This window comes from Onychomys torridus, chromosome 8 (assembly GCF_903995425.1).
Source record: "Onychomys torridus chromosome 8, mOncTor1.1, whole genome shotgun sequence".
NCBI lineage: Eukaryota > Metazoa > Chordata > Mammalia > Rodentia > Cricetidae > Onychomys > Onychomys torridus.
This window is the reverse complement of record NC_050450.1, coordinates 102,916,202-102,935,497: the sequence shown is the minus strand read 5'-3', so window position 1 is coordinate 102,935,497 and position 19,296 is coordinate 102,916,202. Positions and strand designations below refer to the sequence as shown.

Below are 19,296 nucleotides of genomic sequence, written 5' to 3'. Positions count from 1 at the left end.
TCAGGATGTTCTGTCTGGCCACAGGTGCAAGGTGAGGAGTGGTTATGAGCCTCCATGTAGGTGCTGGGAAATGAACCCTGGTCCTCTGGAAGAGCAGCCAGTACTTCTAACTACTGAGCCATCTCTCTAGCTTCTGACTTGACTGTTCTTGAGTTGATCATTTGGACTGTTTTGACCCAGGTTGTTTTGAGATCTGTGGAGCAAGAAGAGTCTACATACAGATCTTTAAATGGAATGGTTCAGAGCTGAACAAAATGAGAGAGAGTCGCAATTCTATCTCCAAGCCCCAAGTCAGGACATTGCTGTGCCTCCTTAGCTATTGTGCACACAGTGCTTCTATTTTGGGGTTTATTTTAAGCAGCCTGCCCTAAACAGAGCATATAGATACATGTCCATGCTGCTTAGCAAGGAATTCATCGTTTTTGTTGTTACACGATCACAGATCCTCGTGAGTGATATTGCTAGGAGACTTCTGATGCAAATGAGGAACAAGGCCCGATGTGGTGGTCCGCTCCTTCAACTCCAGCACTCGGAGGCCCTGGCAGCTCAGTCTCTGTGAGTTATAGGCCAGCCTGAGCTACACAGTGAGGCCTTGTCTAAAAGAATATAACAACAAGACTCAAACCGCGGAAGGCAGGGAAGGCTAGGATTTTGCTCAGTTTGGCTTGAGTGGAAGAATCTAACAGCATCCCCTTCTATCTGGACAATGGCTGTGGGCTGAAAATGAGAGTTTCTGATTGCCTGGCTTTCTTTTTGACATGACAACACATCGTTAACATTTGCAAAGTTCATGACTCAGAACTATGTGATCAAGTTACCCTCTCCCCAAAACTGCACGCGTGCGCGCGCATACACACACACACACACACACACACACACACACACACACACACACATCTATAGTGATTTAATAATTTTATAGTTTGTTAGGACTGCTTTCCTCCCTTTCTTTTTTTAAAACATGGTAAGTTGCTGGGGGCTGTAGAGTTGGCTCCAAGGTTAAGAGCGTGTCCTGTTCTCTTAGAGGTCCCAAGTTTGGTCCCCAGGACCCTTGTCAAGCTGCTCTCAATTACCTGCAACTCTAGATACACTCTTCTGGTTCCCTCGGGCACTATGCTCATGTGCACAGATTCCCTCACACACACATAAGCAAATAGTTAAAAATAATACAGTCTTAAGTCCCCATTTTTTTGTGCATTATTGTATGGAGGGATCATACATGTGTCATGGCACCAGTGTGAATTCAGGTCAGAAGACAATTTTGTGGAGTCATTTGTCTTTTCCCACCTCTACAAGGGTTCCAGGGTTTGAACTCAAGTTGTTGGGTTTGGCAGAAAGTGCCTTTACCCACTGAGCTATCTTGCCAGCCTACACTCTGGTAGCTTCTAATCGCCTTAGACAGGCTTTGAAAAAGGCATCTGTAAGGAAGACATGTTGCTGGTTGTGATGTTCTGATCTCAGATCCCAGCTATCTGAATTGATGACTTGTTTTTAGGTCCCTAAAGGTGGTTGACACACGTACTGGTTCAGCTGATTCCACAGCTGACAGAGCAAATTCCCGAAGTGGTACTGACAGAAGCATCTAGATTCTTGGCAAATTGGGTTGTGATGGCTGGAGTCCGTGTCTGTCCATTTGATTTGTTCAGATTGAAGTGAGGGTTTGGAGGATGCTGGGGAAGTAGGAGACGGGGATGGGATGCGAGCAAGCATGCACAAGAGGCTGGAAAGGGAAATGCTCTTATGGGCGGCTCAGATCTGTATCGAGGTATTGTCTTAGGCACATCCTGCCGCTCAAGAACTTTGCTCAGGAATGTGTGGGTAGCTGGCCAGCACCTTCATCGCAGGACAGTGAATTTGGGTGTGTGCCTCCAGGGTCTGAGTGAGGTTGGCATTTACCATCTTTGTATGGGCTCCAGGAAAACACATTGTGTTAGAATTGGCTCCAGGATGTTCTAGTGCTCAGTTCTGGCAGAGCACCTGCTAATTTATAGCCTTGTCCAAAGTTGCTGGGGTTCTCCTCCTTTGGCTTTTGAATTATTAATATTTAAAGATTCCACTTGATGTAAACTGGGAGGAAATGAAGAAATAGCCAGTGGTTATTAACATTTGCTGCTTTTGCAGAGGACCTGGGGTCAGTTCCCAGCACCCACAGGAAGGTTCACAACATCCTGTAACTCCTGTTCCCAGGGATTTGATGCCTTCTTCTGACCTCGGTAGACTCCTGCATAAGTGCACATACATATGCTCAGGCGCGCACACACACAACAAGTATTTTGAAACTTAGGAAGGGTTCGATTGTTTCCATTGGGGACTTGTGTGCTTCATATTGACTTCAGAACTCTTCTGTTTCAGTCATCTGAAGGGGTTAAAAAAGGTGAAGTTCAGATAAATGTTGGCTTGAAGCCAAGCATAGTGGTGTTCACCCTTAATCCCAGACCTTGGGAGGCTGAGGCAAGTGTGTCTCTGTGTGTTTGAGGAGAACCTGGTCTACATAGTGAGTTCCAGGCCAGCCTGGTCTATAGAGTGAGTTCCAGGGCTGCATAGAGAAACCTTGTCTCAAATGAATGAAGAAAAAGATAAATGTTGGGTTGAAGCTATGCTGAAGTCCACTTTGGCTGGACACTGTGTTTTGGGATTTTATTTTTATTTTATGTATGTGTGTATGTATGTATGTATGTATGTATGTATGTATGTATGTATGTGCTAGGGACTGAACTTGAGGCCTTACATATGGTAGGCAAGCATTCTACCACTAGGCTTTATTTCCAGCCCTTAGTGTCTGTGTGTGTGTGTGTGTCTGTGTGTGTGTGTGTGTGTGTGTGTGTGTGTGTGTGTCTGTGTGTCTGTGTGTGTGTGTCTGTGTGTATGTGTGTCTGTGTGTGTGTGTCTGTGTGTGTGTGTGTGTGTGTGTGTGTGTGTGTGTAAATCCAGAAACAACCTGTGAGAGTCTGCTCTCTCCTTTTACCATGTGGGCTCTGGGATCATTTGAACCGAAGTCCTCAGGCTTGGTGGCAAATGTCTTCACCCACTGAGCCGTCCTCTCAACCTCCACATCTTTTCTGTTTATACTTTTTCATTTATTAGGATGTGGAGGGATTCATTCAGTGATATCATTATCATTCACATGGATGACTGCTGTAGATAAATGTGGGCCCCAGAACAGCAGACTGGCTGACCAAGTGCCTCTGTGGGGACAGCAAAAGCAGGGACCTCCCAGAGAAACCCCCCCCCCCCATATAGCATGCCACATGGATTCAGTCTTTTACCAAGAAACTGAAGGGCATTGGTTGATCTAATAAGTTGGGTAAGAGGGGGTTGGTTAAGAAAGTTGTTATTAAACGATTATTGCTATGTTTTCATAAAAGGACTTTTTAGCACTCCAAGTCTCAAAATAAAGGGGGCTATGAATGCTGCATAGTTAGCTAGGTGCTTGTCTTGTAACCACAAGGACCTGAGTTTGAACCCCAGAACGCACTCAGAAAGCCAAGTGCAGTGGCATGTGCTTACTATCTTTCTGCTGGGGAGGCAGAGTCAGGCAGACTGATCCCTGAGGCTCCCTGGCCAGCCAGCCTTAGCCTACTTGGCAAGTTCCAGGCTAGTGAGAGACCTTGTCTCAAAAGAAAAAGGTAGATGGGCTGGGGAGATGGCCCAGTAGTTAAAGAGCTTGTTCGTGCATATGCAATGAGGACCAGAGTTTGGATCCCCAGAAACACACATTACTACTCGGTGGATGTGGCAGCTAGCTTCTGATTTCCATTCAGAGGGTGGAGACAGGGGCTCCCCAGAGCAAGCTGGCTAATAGACAAACCATATTGGTGAGCTCTGGATTTGACTGAGAGACCCTACCTTAATGAACAAGGTGAATAATGGTTGAGAATGATTCCTAATGCCAGACTCAGGCTTCTGCCTACACATTCACCCACATCCAAACACGTGCACCCACACACACATGCAAAAACATGCACACAGCACACACACATTAAACATGGGAAACAAGGTGGATGGAGCCTGGTGAAATGGCATCCAAGGTTGTCCTCTGACCTGCACACAGGCTCCCAAGAAACAACAGTAGTACTTTTTATGCCAGCATCTGTTTTTGCTGTGTTTGCATAATGTCCCACACACTCACTGCTACTCTGCGAAGGTCCTTACACATGACTGAGGGATTGTCAGCCATTGATTCTGAGAGGCCACACAGCCTTGGGCTACTAATAATAAGTCACAAAAGCAGAAGGAGGGAGCTCCCAGAGCCCTGGTGTCCGTTTATAGAAATGTCCCACTGTCTGGACAGTAACCTGTGAACCAGTGTCAAGGTAGAGAAGTATTTAATCATCAGCTGCTGTAAGACGTGAGCAGAGGGGAAGGAAAATGGAGGAGACTCCACCAAGCCACAGAGGTGGTGTCTATGAAATCTGATGTCTGGCCTGATTTTCTGTAAAAGTGTGGGTAAGGAGTTCCCTTTTTTTCCTGGGCAATGTCTTCCAAGCCCCCATAGATGCATGTAATGGCAGATAGCACCGAACCATGGCGAAAGGCCTCTCAAAGAAATTCTGTCTTAAAAAACCAAGGGAAAGAAAAGGCTTCAACTTTTGGCTATTGAATATCTAAGTACAATATCAACCAGGGAGATAAATAGGAACATTTAAAAAAGACCTCCCCCCCAAAAACAAACAACAAAACAAAACAAGAAAACCGGAAGCAATGATTGCCCCAGAATTCAGGAGGCAGAGGTTACACAGCAGTGTGGATTCACTCGCTTCTGAGCCAGCACCCCCTTCCTCCAGTGTCCGTGCTTTGACAATTCGGAAAGTGTGGAATGATACTTACGCAAATTGAAGCCACCTTCCTCTGACCACCCCCTTCCTAAGCCACAGATACAAATGACAAGCCACATCATTAGTTCACTCTCTGCTGTAAAGAGCACCCCGCCCCCTGCCTCATCTGTTCCCGTCCTAGGAGAAACAACTAAGCCTGTGAAATCACCCTCTAAACTGTAACCCTCTTGCTGGGAACCTGGGTTTGGCCTCAGTAGCACGATGGTTTTCAGTGCGGTCAGGGTGAAGTCTAATTCTGAGGAGCCCTTCAAAGTCACCCTGTCCATTCCGCTTTCCTGCGGATGTCCCCAGCAAGCACCAAATGCCCGTATGCTGAGAGCCATACTGACTAAGGCGTAGCTGCAGCTCCAGCTTCTGCTGCTTCATCATCAGGCAGAATCAGAGGCCGCCACGGAAGGACGAAAATCAAGTGTGCTGAAACTGAATGCATGAGGTTGGGATCTTGAGGGCTGAGCTTTCCAAAGCAATGGAATATGTCACATTCTATCCAATGTGAACCGTTCCCTCTCTGGAGCTCTGGATGCTGAAACTAAGAGGTTCCCCCATGACACGGCCTGCCTGAAAGCAGCCTTCACAGGAATCATAGTTTTGTTTTGTTTTTCTACCCATATATTATAAAACGTTGCAAATAACAACAGCTACTGTATAAATTAGACACAGTAAGAGGTTAACGATAAACAAAATAGGACAATTATAACAATATACCATAATGAATTCTGTGGATGAGGGTCCTCTCTCAAAATATCTCATTTCCTAATTGTATAATAGTAAGATATTTTAGACCTCCCTGCCCCCTCTTCTTTAAAAAATATTTTAGTTTTAATTTTATTTGTGTGTGGGGGTGGGTGGGTATGTGTATGCCAGTGCAAATGCCCATGGAGACCCAAAGACAGTGTTCTAGCCTCGGGAGCTGAACTCACAGGCAGTAGTGACCCACCTGATGTGGGTGTTGAAAATCAAACCTGGGTTCTCTGGAAGATCCTGCTGTGCTCTACAGCTGAGTCGTTCCTCCAACCCCATAGATTTACTTCCTGGGGACATAGTCTCACTGTGTAGTCCTGGCTAACCTGTAACTTTCTTTGCAGAGACCAGGCTGGCCCTGAACTAGCAGCAGTAATTCTCCCGAGTCTGCCTCCTGAGTGCTGGGATTATACACAGTGCACTATCATACCTGGCCATAAAATACTTAGTTTGAATCAACAGTACCATGGGAAACTTTTCTTTTTCCTTTTCCAAGTGGCATAGATTATATTAATGATAATGGCTCCCTCTATTCCAACAGCCCCCTGTATCCTCTACGAGCCAGTAATAAAGCATGTTGCTGGCCTGTTGCCATGCTTGGATCAGACAGAGAGGCCTTGACTTCTCCCTTGGTCCTGTCATAGCCACTTACCATGTTTAACCTGTCCCCTTTTGTCACCTGCCTTCAACACCACACTTTTGGTTGCCTGTGACCCTATTCCGCAGCTAGCCTGTCCCTCGCCAGGAAACACTCCTGTTGACACAGTTATACCAGGGGAGGAAAGCTGGCCACTCCTGTGCCATTTGACCTAAAGCAGAAGATGACTGCTTCCCCGTTACTCGAGGTATGTCTTGAGTGGTGTGAGGCCAACAGAGTGAGATATGCCTCAGAAGCAGCCCAGACTCACTGAAAAGAAGCAGATGCAGACCTGTCAGGATTTCTTAAAAATGTGGCCTGCAGGAACAGTCACAGCATTTTCAGGTTCAAGTAGGACACTCAATGGGTTCCTTGCATAAAAGTTCCTGTGTGCTTGCACAGATGACACACCCAGGAAGCCAGCCTTGTTTAGCAGGCCTTCGGTCTTACTACCCTGCGGTGGGAGGCTGCTCAGGCCCTAAGTCCTCTTTGGTCCCTTCATTGCTGCCTTGGCTATACTTCCTGAGTCCTAATCCTCTGCCTCAAACCAACCTCTTTCCTGGCAGTGGGACCATCTGTTTCCATCAGGGAAACGTCTATTCCCCATTGAGCTGCTCCATTTATGGGGTCAGACCAGCACATTCCTAAGACTGCTCACTAATGATCCGAGCCCTGTTACTCAGTTGTAACTGTTACCACATGTGGGACACCAACAGCCCAGGCTGGGCTGAATGGTAGAGTCCATTTCTCTTTTGGTTTCTGCTCATTACAGATTTCAAAACATTGAGACTCAGGCTCACCCAGGATTACCGCAGGGGCATCTGTTACTTTGAGATGGCTCACCCTTGGCTGCTAGCACTTCCTCAAATCCCCCTTTCTCCCTTTTCTTCTTCCTCTATCTGAGACAAGGTCTCACTATGCAGCCCTGATTGGCCTGGAGCTTGCTGTATATACTAGTCTGGTATGGAACTCAGATATCTGCCTGCTCTATCAAGTGCTGGCATTAAAGGCTTATGCTACCACACTCAGAAACACCTCTACCATTCTTTATTTTTATTTTTTATTTTTTTGAGACAGGGTTTCTCTGTAGTTTGGGTGCCTGTCCTGGATCTTGCTCTGTGGACCAAGCTGGCCTTGAACTCACAGAGATCCACCTGGCTCTGCCTCCCAAGTGCTGGGATTAAAGGCTTGCACCACCACCGCCCATCCCCTCTCCCATTCTTGATCATTGGGGCTGGGTGATGGGTGGAGCGTGAGGGAGGCACGTAACTCAGGCTTAAGCCATGCTATCTACTGACCACAGTGATTGGTTCAGTGATGGGCATGTGACCTGTTTCTGTTTCAGCTTCTATGGTGATTGGTTCAGGGGTAAGCATGTGACCATTTCAGTCTCCAATGAGGCTCAGGTCTCAGTTGAATCTAGTTGCTGTGAAGTTACGATATAGGAGCTTTTGATAATCATATGGCAATCAGAGCAAACCATAGCACAGCATCAAGAGATGGGGAAGGGTCAGGCAGTGGCAGTGCAGCCTTGAGTTCAAGGCCAGCCTGGTCTACAGACTGAGTTTCAGGACAGCCAGGGTTACACAGAGAAAACCTGTCTCGAAAAACAAAACAAAAAAGAAAAGAAAAGGAAGGAGGGAGAGGAGAGAGGGAAGGGTAAGTGGAAGGGGGAGGTGAGAGGGAGAGGAGAGGAAAGAGGGAGAGAGGGAGGGAGAGAGAGGGAGGAAAGGAGAGAGGGAGGGAGGGAGAGAACGAGAGAACGCAATACTAGCATAAAGCTGATGGATTATTTTCTTGCCCGTCTGAGCTGGTTCCTCATTGGCAAGCAGGAGTCCTGCCCTCAAGAGTTCCTCCTGTAGCCTGTAATAATGGCTGTGCTGCTCCCACTCAGTGAGATGATGATGTGGACGTGCTCTGCAAATGGTTGTGGGCTGTCTGAGTGGCGTGACCGAGGACGGAGAGTCAGCTAAGCCAAGGCAGGACAAAAGCCTGGGCTTACTGTCAGCTTACATGTATTTCTTTTTGCCAGTGAGCTGCAGGGGAGGGCGTGGTGATGGAGGATGGTGCTCAGGCCAGTGGTGGACCTGATGGGGTGGTTGAGCCAGGGAGTGGTCAGAGCAGGTGATGGGGAAGACAGGCAGGAAGCGCTGGAGACCTGGTGGATAAGGTGTGGTGCTCAGAGATTCCACCCTGTGGTTTCTTGTGAGTTTGTGGTGCTGGACCATGCTGTTTGAAAGAGACCCAATTCAGGGCCTAGAGGATGGGATCCTGGAGTTCATTCACATGGGCTCAGCCTCCATTGCTCCCCAGCTTCTCTGCATGGGCTGAACTGTCATCATGAAGATCCAGGGACCTGGCATCTTTTAGTTTGGTTGGAACTTTTCAGCTCAGATGTTTGGGGATTCAGGGAGAGGTGCCTACTTCATTTTAGCATGCTGGACTCTGGCTTAGCAAGCTTGGGCCATAGATCTTTATTCCAGGAACTTCTTGGATGCTTGCTGAGAACTTTTCCCTTCTTGATATATGAGCTTGGAGGGATCTTTGATCTGGGGAACCCAGAGTCATTCTGACCTTCAGGGGTGAGAGTTTATCCTGGATCTGTGGAGTTTCCCCGTGTGTGTGTGTGTGTGTGTGTGTGTGTGTGTGTGTGTGTGTGTGCACTCACACATGCATATCACAGTGCACCTGTGGATGTCCAAGGACAATTTTTAGGAATCAGTTCTCTCTTTCTGCTATGCTTGTCCTGGAGCTGAATGCTGATCATCACACTTGGAGGTAAGCTCCTTTACCCAGCGAACCATCTTGCCAGCCAAGACCTACGGTTTTATAGCCTCTGGAATCAGTCATTTAGTCAGGCCCTAGAGCAAGGCAGCTTCAGAAAGCAGCACACATTTCACCTTCCCCAAGAACTAGTGTATGAGACTCCAGCCCTTGACCTTTAAGGAGTCTTCACAGGAACTTCACAGGAACCATGGGCTGAAGCCACGTGGCTGGGGTCACCTCTCTGAGCCATTTTATGTCCTTCTGGCCTCAGCTTCCTGGGGGTGGAAAGTGGCTCTTGACCCTGCCCATTGGTTTGTTGAACCAATTTTCAATCCCCCCCCCAACCAGAAATGACAAATCCTCGGGGGCTTCTGGAGCGAGGGTCATGGTGAGTATAAGGAAAGGGCCTTACCAGCCCTTCTTTTTCTCTTTCATGGTTCCTGAGCCCTGGGTCCCAAGGCCTTGACACTGACACTGGCTGAGATGGAGGCAGAAAAGAGAGGTGACAGGTCTGGGCATGGCTGATGGAGGTTTCTGAAAGGAAGTGTTTCTTCTTCCCACTTCCCCTCTGACCACTAGGCCATATCCAGGGCATTCTCTGGCTCTAAGGCAAATGGTTCCTGAGAGGATGATGGGAAATGTAGAGGTGGGAAGACTGGACTGCCTGTCTGATTAAAGTCATTCTCAGACACAGCTGATGGAAGCAGAGGTCAGGTAGGGAAGAGGCCAAAGGGGTCACAGGGGCCATAGATTGAGGCCAGCGTCATATAGGGGAGACAGTGGCTACACCTTATCATCCTTGCAGCTTTATACTCTGAATCCTGCAAGTTCCCTTCCCTTAGCAAACAATCTCTTGATTATAATATGGCTTGGCATTGCAGGAATATACAGCTTGGTATTACAGGGCACTTTAGGAATCATGGTCTGGGTAACACAAACCTGCCCAGAGAGACAGAGCAAAGCTAACTCTACAGGGGTCATGAAGATGGCTCAGTGGGCAGAGAGCTTGCCTAACAAGTATCAGAACCTAAGTTCGGATCCCCAGACCTACTCATGTGAATCTGGACACAGTAGCACACCTCTGTAATTTCAGTGCTCCTACAGTAGGGATAGAGCCCCCCACTCTTGCTGTATTTAGACTTAGACATCTTAATGTCTGCAAAATGACATCAAGTAGGGTGACTAGATTTTATGAGTTCACAGATATAAATGTTTGGGGGCAGTCCTCCATGCTGTGGAAGGGTTTGCCATGTCAGTGTCCACCATAATTATTAAAGTTTCCACAATACCAGCTGTGGCCTTCAGCGTGTAACTCTATTTTTTCCCATCTGGTCTCCATTTTCCTAGCTATAATATGGCATTAATGATGAAGCTACCCAAAATGTTTGTGGTAAAAAAGGGTCATAGTGTATATTTAAAAAAAAATGTGATGGGGCTGGAGAGATGGCTCAGCGGTTAAGAGCACTGGCTGCTCTTCCAGAGGACCTGGGTTCAATTCCCAGCACCCACATGGCAGCTTACAACTGTCTATAACTCCAGTTCCAAGGGATCTGACACATTCCCACCAATGCACATGGAATAAATTTAAATAAATTATTTAAAAAATGTGAACTGTAAATTGCATCACAGATGAGCCATGTGTTTTAAAAATCACTTTTATTAATAATTATGAGTTCTGCTGGGTCCCTCTAGACTATTGTGCAGAGATGATGTGAACACTTCTCGGTTCAAAATTGAACAAACTAGCAAAGGGGACCCCATGAGAAGGAGGAAGAACACATGTCTGGAGGTATGACCTGCCTCAGGAGGAGAGAAGTTCAATAGCTTTGCATTACTCATACTGATAGTGATTTGCAGCCTAGCTTCATTCCCTTGCAGAGGTTTTGTGACTTCTCAGAGTGAGTGTGGGGATCCCTGCGAGAGGCAGGACCCACTAGTCCTCACTGTCCCCTGGGCACTTCTCTGACCCAATAGATCTGCTTATTTAAAAACCCCTGAGTTGCTAGGGTGTGGCTTGGGTGCAAAATTTAAACAGAGGGACAAGGAAGAAGAGGAAGTGAAAGGTTTGCTTTTAAAAGGCTCACAACAGTTGGGTGTGGTGGCAGGCACACACCTGTCCTCCCAATTCTAAGCTGAGGCAGGAGGCTAGTGAAGCCTACCTAGGGAGACCCTGTCTCTGAAACAACAAAAATCCCCAGTCCCAAAACAGAACCAGAAAACTCTGAGAACACGCTCATTATCACTAGTTTATAGTTTTTGAGAGAGGTGTGTATACATGTATGTATGCTTGCATATTTGTGTGTGTGTGTGTGTGTGTGTGTGTGTGTGTGTGTGCAAATGGTGACCTGGTTTCAGACACCTAAAAACATACCAGTGGCATTTGGTGAAGCCTAAATTGTTAAATAACACCGTTATGATCCTATGTAAATCCATGTATCAATAACTAGACAACTAGACAGTCATGTAAGAGAGGAGTACATGGGGTTGGTTTCAGGAAGTAGGAACTGTTGACTGGGAGAGTTCTGTCTCAACAGCTGGCTGATTTGACTTTACCTGGTGAGGTCTCACTGCCTCCTGGAGCCTGCTGAGGTCTGATGGGGGAAGTCATTTAGAGGTCAAGATTCCAGGTCTGCTGCACTTGGGCTAGAAGATTTTTCTGGTTGGTGGATGGGAGGATGACCCAGCGCTGGTCTCTGCTAGGGAACAGCGTCCCCCCTCAGCACTCCACAACTTAACACAGGTGCTGTGATCTCTACAGTCACCTGCATCCCCAGGGACTTGTGTCTCTTACTTGAGAGGGTGAGGAAGGAAGCAAGCAGCATGTTGGGATAAATTTAGTGCCTCTGCAAGTATCTGGTGCAACACTTGCCGGGCCTGGCACGCACCTCTGCCTGTTTACATTCAGCTCAGCTGGAATCCAGCATGGCAGCGATTTTCCAAATCTCCCTGACTCTCCTCCCCTGAGTAGCTTCCCTTTAATTTGGAGTCACCAGGGTCTTTTATGGAAAAGTCTGAGATCCCCCAGGTTCTCAGAGTGCAGATCACCATGCACACACATACACATGCATGTATACCATGTGCACACAGATGCATGCCTAGAGACATGCACAAACACACAAGTATACATACATAAGCACAGTCTTGAAAATGGAGGAAGTCACAGCCTTTTCCTCAGACCAGCTCACAAGAGAAAACTTGTCCCAAACTACTGAGTCTCAGATGTTTCCTCACAAAATACCCTGGGGACTTCAAATTAAAGGGGATGAATTCTCAAAGGATGAAAGTTGGGCATTGGAAAGCCACTAATGCTGGACCAAGTCACTGTCATTTCCTGTTAAAATTATCCCAAGGAACAAGCCAGCGCCTCTCCCCAAGCCAGCTGCCTGCTCTGGGAACTGGGCAGGGCCAGTTCCTCAGCCCAGGGAGTCCCAGATGGCTCCAAATCGCCAGTGACGTAACCTGTGCTTCCTTTATTTATCCAGAGCCTGCAGAGCGCATGAGAGAGGAAATCAAGCAAATGGAAACATTATATAGCCAGCAGCTAGCTTTCCTTGGCTTTCTAACTTATTGAGTTGAGATTAGGAAAAAAAAAAATCTGTTCCCTCCAGTTAGAAGTGGTATCTCTTCACTCACAGAGCATGCATTTTCCTGTGGATTTGGGTCCTTTGACAACAACATTATGTTCCATTTACATTGTTTAATTGACAAAGGTGCCTTGGAGGGATGAAGGATTTGTAGAGGAAAACAGAACACTGGGTACCGTCTTCCACTGGTTTGTTTGTCTTTGCCTGGTAATTTGGGGTGGGGGTGGTTGCAGGAAAGACCAGTCCTGCTTTATGCAGCTTTCCCTGGGCCTGTGGGTGAAGGCTCCGTGCAGGGGAAGGCTGGCTGGCATTCTGTCTGTCTTAGATGCTGGCTAACGACCAGGCTGGTGTTGGCTTAGAGAGTCCCCTGCCTCGGCCTTCCAAGTGCTAGGTGTACAGACATGCACTGTGACGGCCAGCTTTAATGTCAACTTTAATCAACTTTGGATGTTAAATGAAAGGGGACATTTCAAAATGGTGTCAGAAGTGGCCATTCCTAACTGGGATATCCCACTGTAGCTCCTGAGACTATATATACAACCTTAAATCAAATTGTGTGTGTGTATGTGTGTGTGTGTGTGTGTGTGTGTGTGTGTGTGTGTGTGTGTGTGTGTGTGATGTTGAGTGTCTTCCTCTATCATGCTTTGTTGTTGTTGAACCTGGAGCTCGCTGATTTGGCTATACTCTGTGGCCAGTAAGTCCCAAGGATTCTCTTGTGGCTGCCTTCCCAGCACTGAGATTACAGGCACACATGGATGTGTCTGGATTGTACATAGATAGATGCTGGGGCTCAAAGTCAGATCCTCACCTTCATGGCAAGTGCTTTAAGTGCTGAGCCATCTCCCAGCCCTGTGGTCATGTCTTATAGGTCACAAGCTTGTTGACGGGAGAGGAGGTGGGGTGGGAGGGCTATTTTCCATGTGTCCTCTGTAGTGCCCCAAAGTGTAGATCCTTACACTTTGGAGTGCTCAGTATATGTTTGATGAATGAATAGATGAGATATGTGGGTTACTATGGGATGTAATTACCACAAAGCGAGAGCAGTGACTGATGGAAGTGCAAGGGAGGACAGGGTGTGGCTGAGAGTCCCTGGTCCCCTTTCCCATCTGCCTGAGGAGGTGCCACAGCAGACGCAGACATGGAACCCTTTGCCCTTGTTTCTCTGTTCATTTCATTCAACCAAGACCAAGCCTGGGACAGATGAATGAACAGCCTTGTCTTTCCACCCTCCTTGTTTTTCTGAGATGCTGGGAGGAGGCTAGCTTCTGCTTAGTAATTAATTGCTTGACCCTCTTGGGACAAGCCTAGTCTGAGTAAGCACTTGAGCTGAAGTCCCTGTGACCTGTCTCGCTGACATCTGGGCCCAAAGCTTCACCTTTCCCATGCCTGGCACTCAAGGTCAGGCCTGGAACCAAGACTCCATCAATTCCAGAGCTGCTTCCGAGGCCCTCCCTGCCATCATTGCCCTGGATGGCTCTCGGCATCGACCTGGTTACAAGGCAGGACCCAAAGTTCTCTGAGAAAAGTCCAACCCCATTGTCCACATGCTTTAAATAATTTAGCTGCATCAAATATTCAGATTTGTGAGAACAAGAGCAACTCTATCTAAAAACCCCAAGCGTTTGATGGATGAACTGAGCGCCTCCCAGCAGTTCCCAGCGCCAGGCTCACACTCTGCATGTCTCTGAAGAGCGGCTTGTGCTCCTCTGGGCCAGGCTGCCACTCACAGCACTGACTGCAGATTAAGTGGAAACCCCAGTCCCAGAGGTGAACCGTCATGGGGTTCAGCACATCTCATGCCCCACCTCTCTGAGGAAAGAGACATTCCCATGAGGAAGCTGGGACTGGATGCTGGCACAGAAGTCATATTTTCTGCACTGGTGGTTCATATGAGCTGTTCCCATGGGCTTGTGCTGTGTGTGGAGTGTGTGTGTGTGTGTGTGTGTGTGTGTGTGTGTGTGTGTGCATGTGTTTCTGAGTTTTGGAGTGTGAAACTGCTGCTTTCTCACAAAACATCATGTTAGGTGTGAACTGAAGCCTAAGATGTGTGTTTTAACAGCAATTGCCACTTACTGGAGACTTCCAAGACTTCCAAGGTTACACCTGTGCTTAGCATTCTGGTGTCTGATATCCACACTCAAAAAACAGTAGAAAAAAAGAACTGGCTGGCTGGGTGGGGGTAAAGATGGACAATAATGATATACATGTCACAACAAACCCCACGTGTTTGTATTCTAATTAAAATTAATAAAAGTAAGAGGAGAGATATTGCTGAAAGTTACATTAGGGGCAGAAGGAGCTCAGGCCAGGGGTCTCTTTCCATCACACCACAGTGTTCATTGTCTGGCAAGTTTCTAGACTGCCTTACACAGTCTCATCCCAAACATCGGAGGATACTTTGTTGTTTGAACCTTGGGAGGTAAAGGAGGAGGGCCGTGGTGGTGGAGGGGGGCTGGATGGAGGGCTTTCTGGGGAGCTGGTGAGGTTCTGTTTCTTCATCTTGGAGCTGGTGCTGCTTGATAATCCATCAAGGAGCATACCTGAGATTCAGGATCTTTGCTATTTTCTTGCAAAAAGTTTATTTTTAAAAATCCTCCCAGCACTTGGGAGGCAGAGTCAGGTGGATCTCTGTGAGTTCAAGGCCAGCCAGGTCTACACAGTGAGATCCAGGATAGGCACCAAAACTACACAGAGAAACCTTGTCTTGAAAAAACAAAACAAAACAAAAAATCCTGACTAGGGGTTAGAGACATGGCTCATGGTGAAAAGCAGTGTTTGCTCTTCCAGAGAACCTGGGTTCGATTCAAAACCAAACCAAACCAACTAATCAAACTAACAGACAAACCCCCCTAAATGGGCATGGTGTTACATGCCTAGAAACCCAGCACATGGGTTATGAGTTCAAGGTCTGCCTCTGCTACATGGTGAGGTTAGTGATAGAAGGCACCACCCACTCACTTTCTCCACACATGTATGCTTAGGTACTCAAACATAATAGGTGCACAGCAAATGTACATACCTCAAATCCTAGACACTAATGTTGTATAGGAAATATGCCTCTCACGGCTAATACATTCTAATGAATCAACAGGGATTTCTTGAACTCTAGAATAATGCAAGATTTAAAACAACTCCACTGTGTCCATGCCCTGACCTTTTGCAAAGGGCTTTGCAGGTGGATCTCCCCCCCACCAAAGTCACGTGAAACAATAAAGTAGCTCTAAGAGGAGGTAGTCAGCACTATACAGCAAACGACTTTCTTACACACACACACACACACACACACACACACACACACACACACACACAGTATGCATTGAGTACTATGGAGAGAGTTCAAGGTGAGCTCCTGTCGATATGTTAGCAACCGCATTGAGAAGACCAGGCTTTCACTGTCGTAAGGGGACACTTGTTTTCAGACAGAGTGAAACCTGTTAGAACAAAATCGCTCTTTCTCTGGTGATCAATAAAGCCCAAAGGAAGTGAAGGTTTTCATGTGTGGATGAGAGAAGTGGGGAAGACTGCATCTGATCAATAATTTGAAAACTCTGACTTCCCAATCTTAAAGCTTTCAAAAATGAATATATCATGTTTTAAAATTAGAGAGACTTTTGGGCTGGAGAGATGGCTCAGTGGTTAGGAGCACTGGCTGCTTGGAGAGGACCCTAGTGCTGCTGCTTCCAGTGCCCACGTGGTGGTTTGCGACTGTAATTCCAGTCTGTGGGATCTGACGCCCTCTTCTGGTTTCTGCTAGCACTGCATGCACATGGCACATGGACTTGCATGTAGGCAAATCACTCATACCGGTATAATAAAGATGAATACGTCTTTTCTAATTTTAGAGAGACCTGTATATTTATTATGTTTAGTCACAAAGCTGGTTTTGTCATTGGTCTGTTGGTAAGGTCCCTTGTTTCCACATGCTTTACAGTGGACTACATTCACAGCATCCGAGAACACAGTCCTTATTCTGGTTTACATCAGATTGATGGTTCTAAAACTCCCAGACTTCTTCTCTGGACCCTAAATGTTCAGAGATCTGGAGGGAAAAGGCACCCAGGTTTCTCAAACCTGTACACCTGCGCCACTCACTAGTGGGTTTTCTGTATTTCGATCAGAAATAGGCAGCAGGGCACAAGGCATGCATCTGAAACTTAGATGCCCATGTTTACTCCCCTAGGATCTTGTTAAAATGCAGAATCACTAAGCAGGTCTGAGATGCTACTTCTTAATGGGCTTCCAGGTAACACTCACATTGCTGGCCCCTGGGACCATACTTGTTGAGAGGTTCTACAGGGGTACAGCGAGCAGGAGACTCAACTTGGACTACCAATCCTTGGCTTTTAGCCACTTTGCTTCTCTGTACTTATCTTAAAACAGAGAAGGACAAATCAGGTTATTTCAAGGCTTGCATTTATAGACCTCTTGGTGGGGGGCATCTGTTTCGAGTACAGCAATTTGTCTGCAATTTCAACACCAATCTCTCTGTCTCTCTGTCTCTGTCTCTGTCTCTCTGTCTGTCTGTCTGTCTGTCTGTCTGTCTCTCTCTCTCTCTCTCTCTCACACACACACACACACACACACACACACATACACGGTGGGGGGGGGGGCGCTCACTACAAAGCCAAGACTGACCTGAAACTCCCCTATGTAGCCCAAGTTGGCCTTGAACTCATGAGTACTGGGATCACAGATGTGCACCTCCACACCCAGCTACAGATCACTGCTATGAATGTTTCAGCCAGGTGGATCACTGCTCCCTGGTTATACTGAGCTGGAGCTTGACAGACACAGCTGGAGAAATGCAGCCTCCCACAAGACTCAGGGAAAGCTCCGACACTTGTGCACAGAAGAAAGAAAAAAGGAGATGGGTGTATGGGGAGGAGAGGGTTAACTGAATGAATGAATGCAATACCCCATAATTTGGGCCTTGGGAGGCGGCCCCTCCCCCAGTGTGCACTCTCTTTTGAACATCAAAGAGGATCACACAGAAAGGCTTTGCTCAGGATCACAGACACTCGCTAGTGTCTCCTTTAAGTCCCAAAGCAAAAAAGTCAGGGGAACAGAGAGAACTTCCGGCGTTGATGTGGGCACCCCGGGGGAGAGTTTTACCTTATGTAGGACATGCTCGCTGAAGTGAGGGCCAGCTCCGCCCTGGTAGGAGTCGGGTCTCTGCAGATCCATGTCCATCTCAGAGCCAAGTGCTCCCAGCTCTCCCAGGGCTCTGCGTCAGCGCTCTCAGCAGCTCGGCCTGGGGCTCTGCGGGGCGCGGCAGGCTCTGTCCCTCCAAGCACCACAGGGGCACCGCCGCATCCGTAATCAGCACTGGACAGCTCCTAAGGCGGCCTAGGCGGTACCAACTAGATCCTAAAGGTTCAGAGTTCAGCAAGAGAATTGCCGTTGTGCATTGGGGACCAGAGTTCTGAGATACTCGCAGCCTGGGATTATCTGTCTTGTGACTCCAAGATGCTGAGAGCTAGCTGAGGTATATGTGCGCATCGCATTCGGAAGGATCAGCTGCACCGCTGCGTCCTCCTGGCGCTGCGGTCCAGAGCTCTGGGTTCCCCATCCTCAGTGACCCAGCATCTCCCTTAATGGCTCAACTCAGCCCTCCTCTTCTTTGGTGCTGGCGCCGCTTTTTCTTTTGGTCCCTAGACAGTTCCCTTCAGGAGATAAATAATTGGTCCAAGTCTGAGGCTGGTAGAGGCTGATAGAAAGTGGGGGCTGAGGTCTTTGAAATGAGCAAACTTCTGCTCAGCTGAGGAGAGGATACAGACCCTCTCAATACATACGACCTCAAAGTTAAGAACAATTGGCCCCAGGAGAGGCAGGACGGTAAGAGCACAGGATCCAGAATTCTGACCTCAACTTTGAAAGTTGTAGCATTGGGCCAGATACTTAATCTTTCCTAAAGGGGTGGGGGCGCTTGCTGGAGCTATAGCTCAGTGGTAGAGTGCTTGCTTAATGTGTGCAAGGCCCAGAGTTCTGATCCCCCAGTACTGCAAAATAGATATAGAGAATGATTGTAATACCTACCTTATGGTGTTGTTATATTTTAAAAAAAGACTTATTTTGCTGGGTGTGGTGGCACATGCCTTTAATTCAGTATTCAGAAGTCAGGGGTAGAGCTCTGTGAGTTCAAGGCCAGCCTGGTCTACATAGTGAGTTCTAGGCCAGTCAGGGCTACAGGGTGAGGTCATATCTCAAAAACAAAATCCCTCTAAAATATTTATTTTATTTTTACTTATGTGTATGTGTGTGTATCTGTGTAAGTATATGCATACATGGTGGAGTTGCCCACAGAAGTCAGAAGAGGGTGTATGATCCCCCAGACTTACAGGCAGTTATGGGATGCTGGATGTGGGAATCCAACTCCAGTTCTCCGCAAGAGCAGCAACCACTCTTAATACTGAGCCCTCTCTCCAGCCTGGGTTCGAAAATTTAGAGAGTTAAATCACATGCCTGGAACAGTGCCCAGAATATACTCAGAGCTCAGTAAGTGCAGGTAATATACTCTCTGGATGAGGAGAGCTCTTGTGACTGCCTCTAAACACCACAGGGAGTTCCCTGCTAGGACATTTGCCTGTCAGTGTTTCATTTTGTCTGATGATGAGCCCTCAGGTGTTTGTCCGAGAAAATCTGAACAGATTCTATGACAAACACTCTCACAAGCACTTAAAATACAGTGTTCTCCCTCCTGCACGCACACTTTCTGACCAGATGGTTGCCGAAA

The 19,296-nt window shown here is 47.4% G+C and overlaps 1 protein-coding gene across 2 annotated transcripts in view; it reads right to left on the bottom strand.

Annotated features, from left to right (window-relative positions):
- Nucleotides 1-18,160, bottom strand: part of Rab37 (RAB37, member RAS oncogene family) — a 66,427-nt gene extending 48,267 nt beyond the window's left edge. Inside the window, exon 1 of one of the 2 annotated variants that reach the window (XM_036196038.1) lies at nt 17,676-18,160. In XM_036196038.1, coding sequence (XP_036051931.1) covers nt 17,676-17,753 — 78 coding nt within the window. In that variant the 5' untranslated portion in view covers nt 17,754-18,160. The remainder of the gene's footprint in view (nt 1-17,675) is intronic. The other variant, XM_036196040.1, reaches the window with a different exon arrangement.
- Between the last annotated feature and the right edge of the window lie 1,136 nt (nt 18,161-19,296).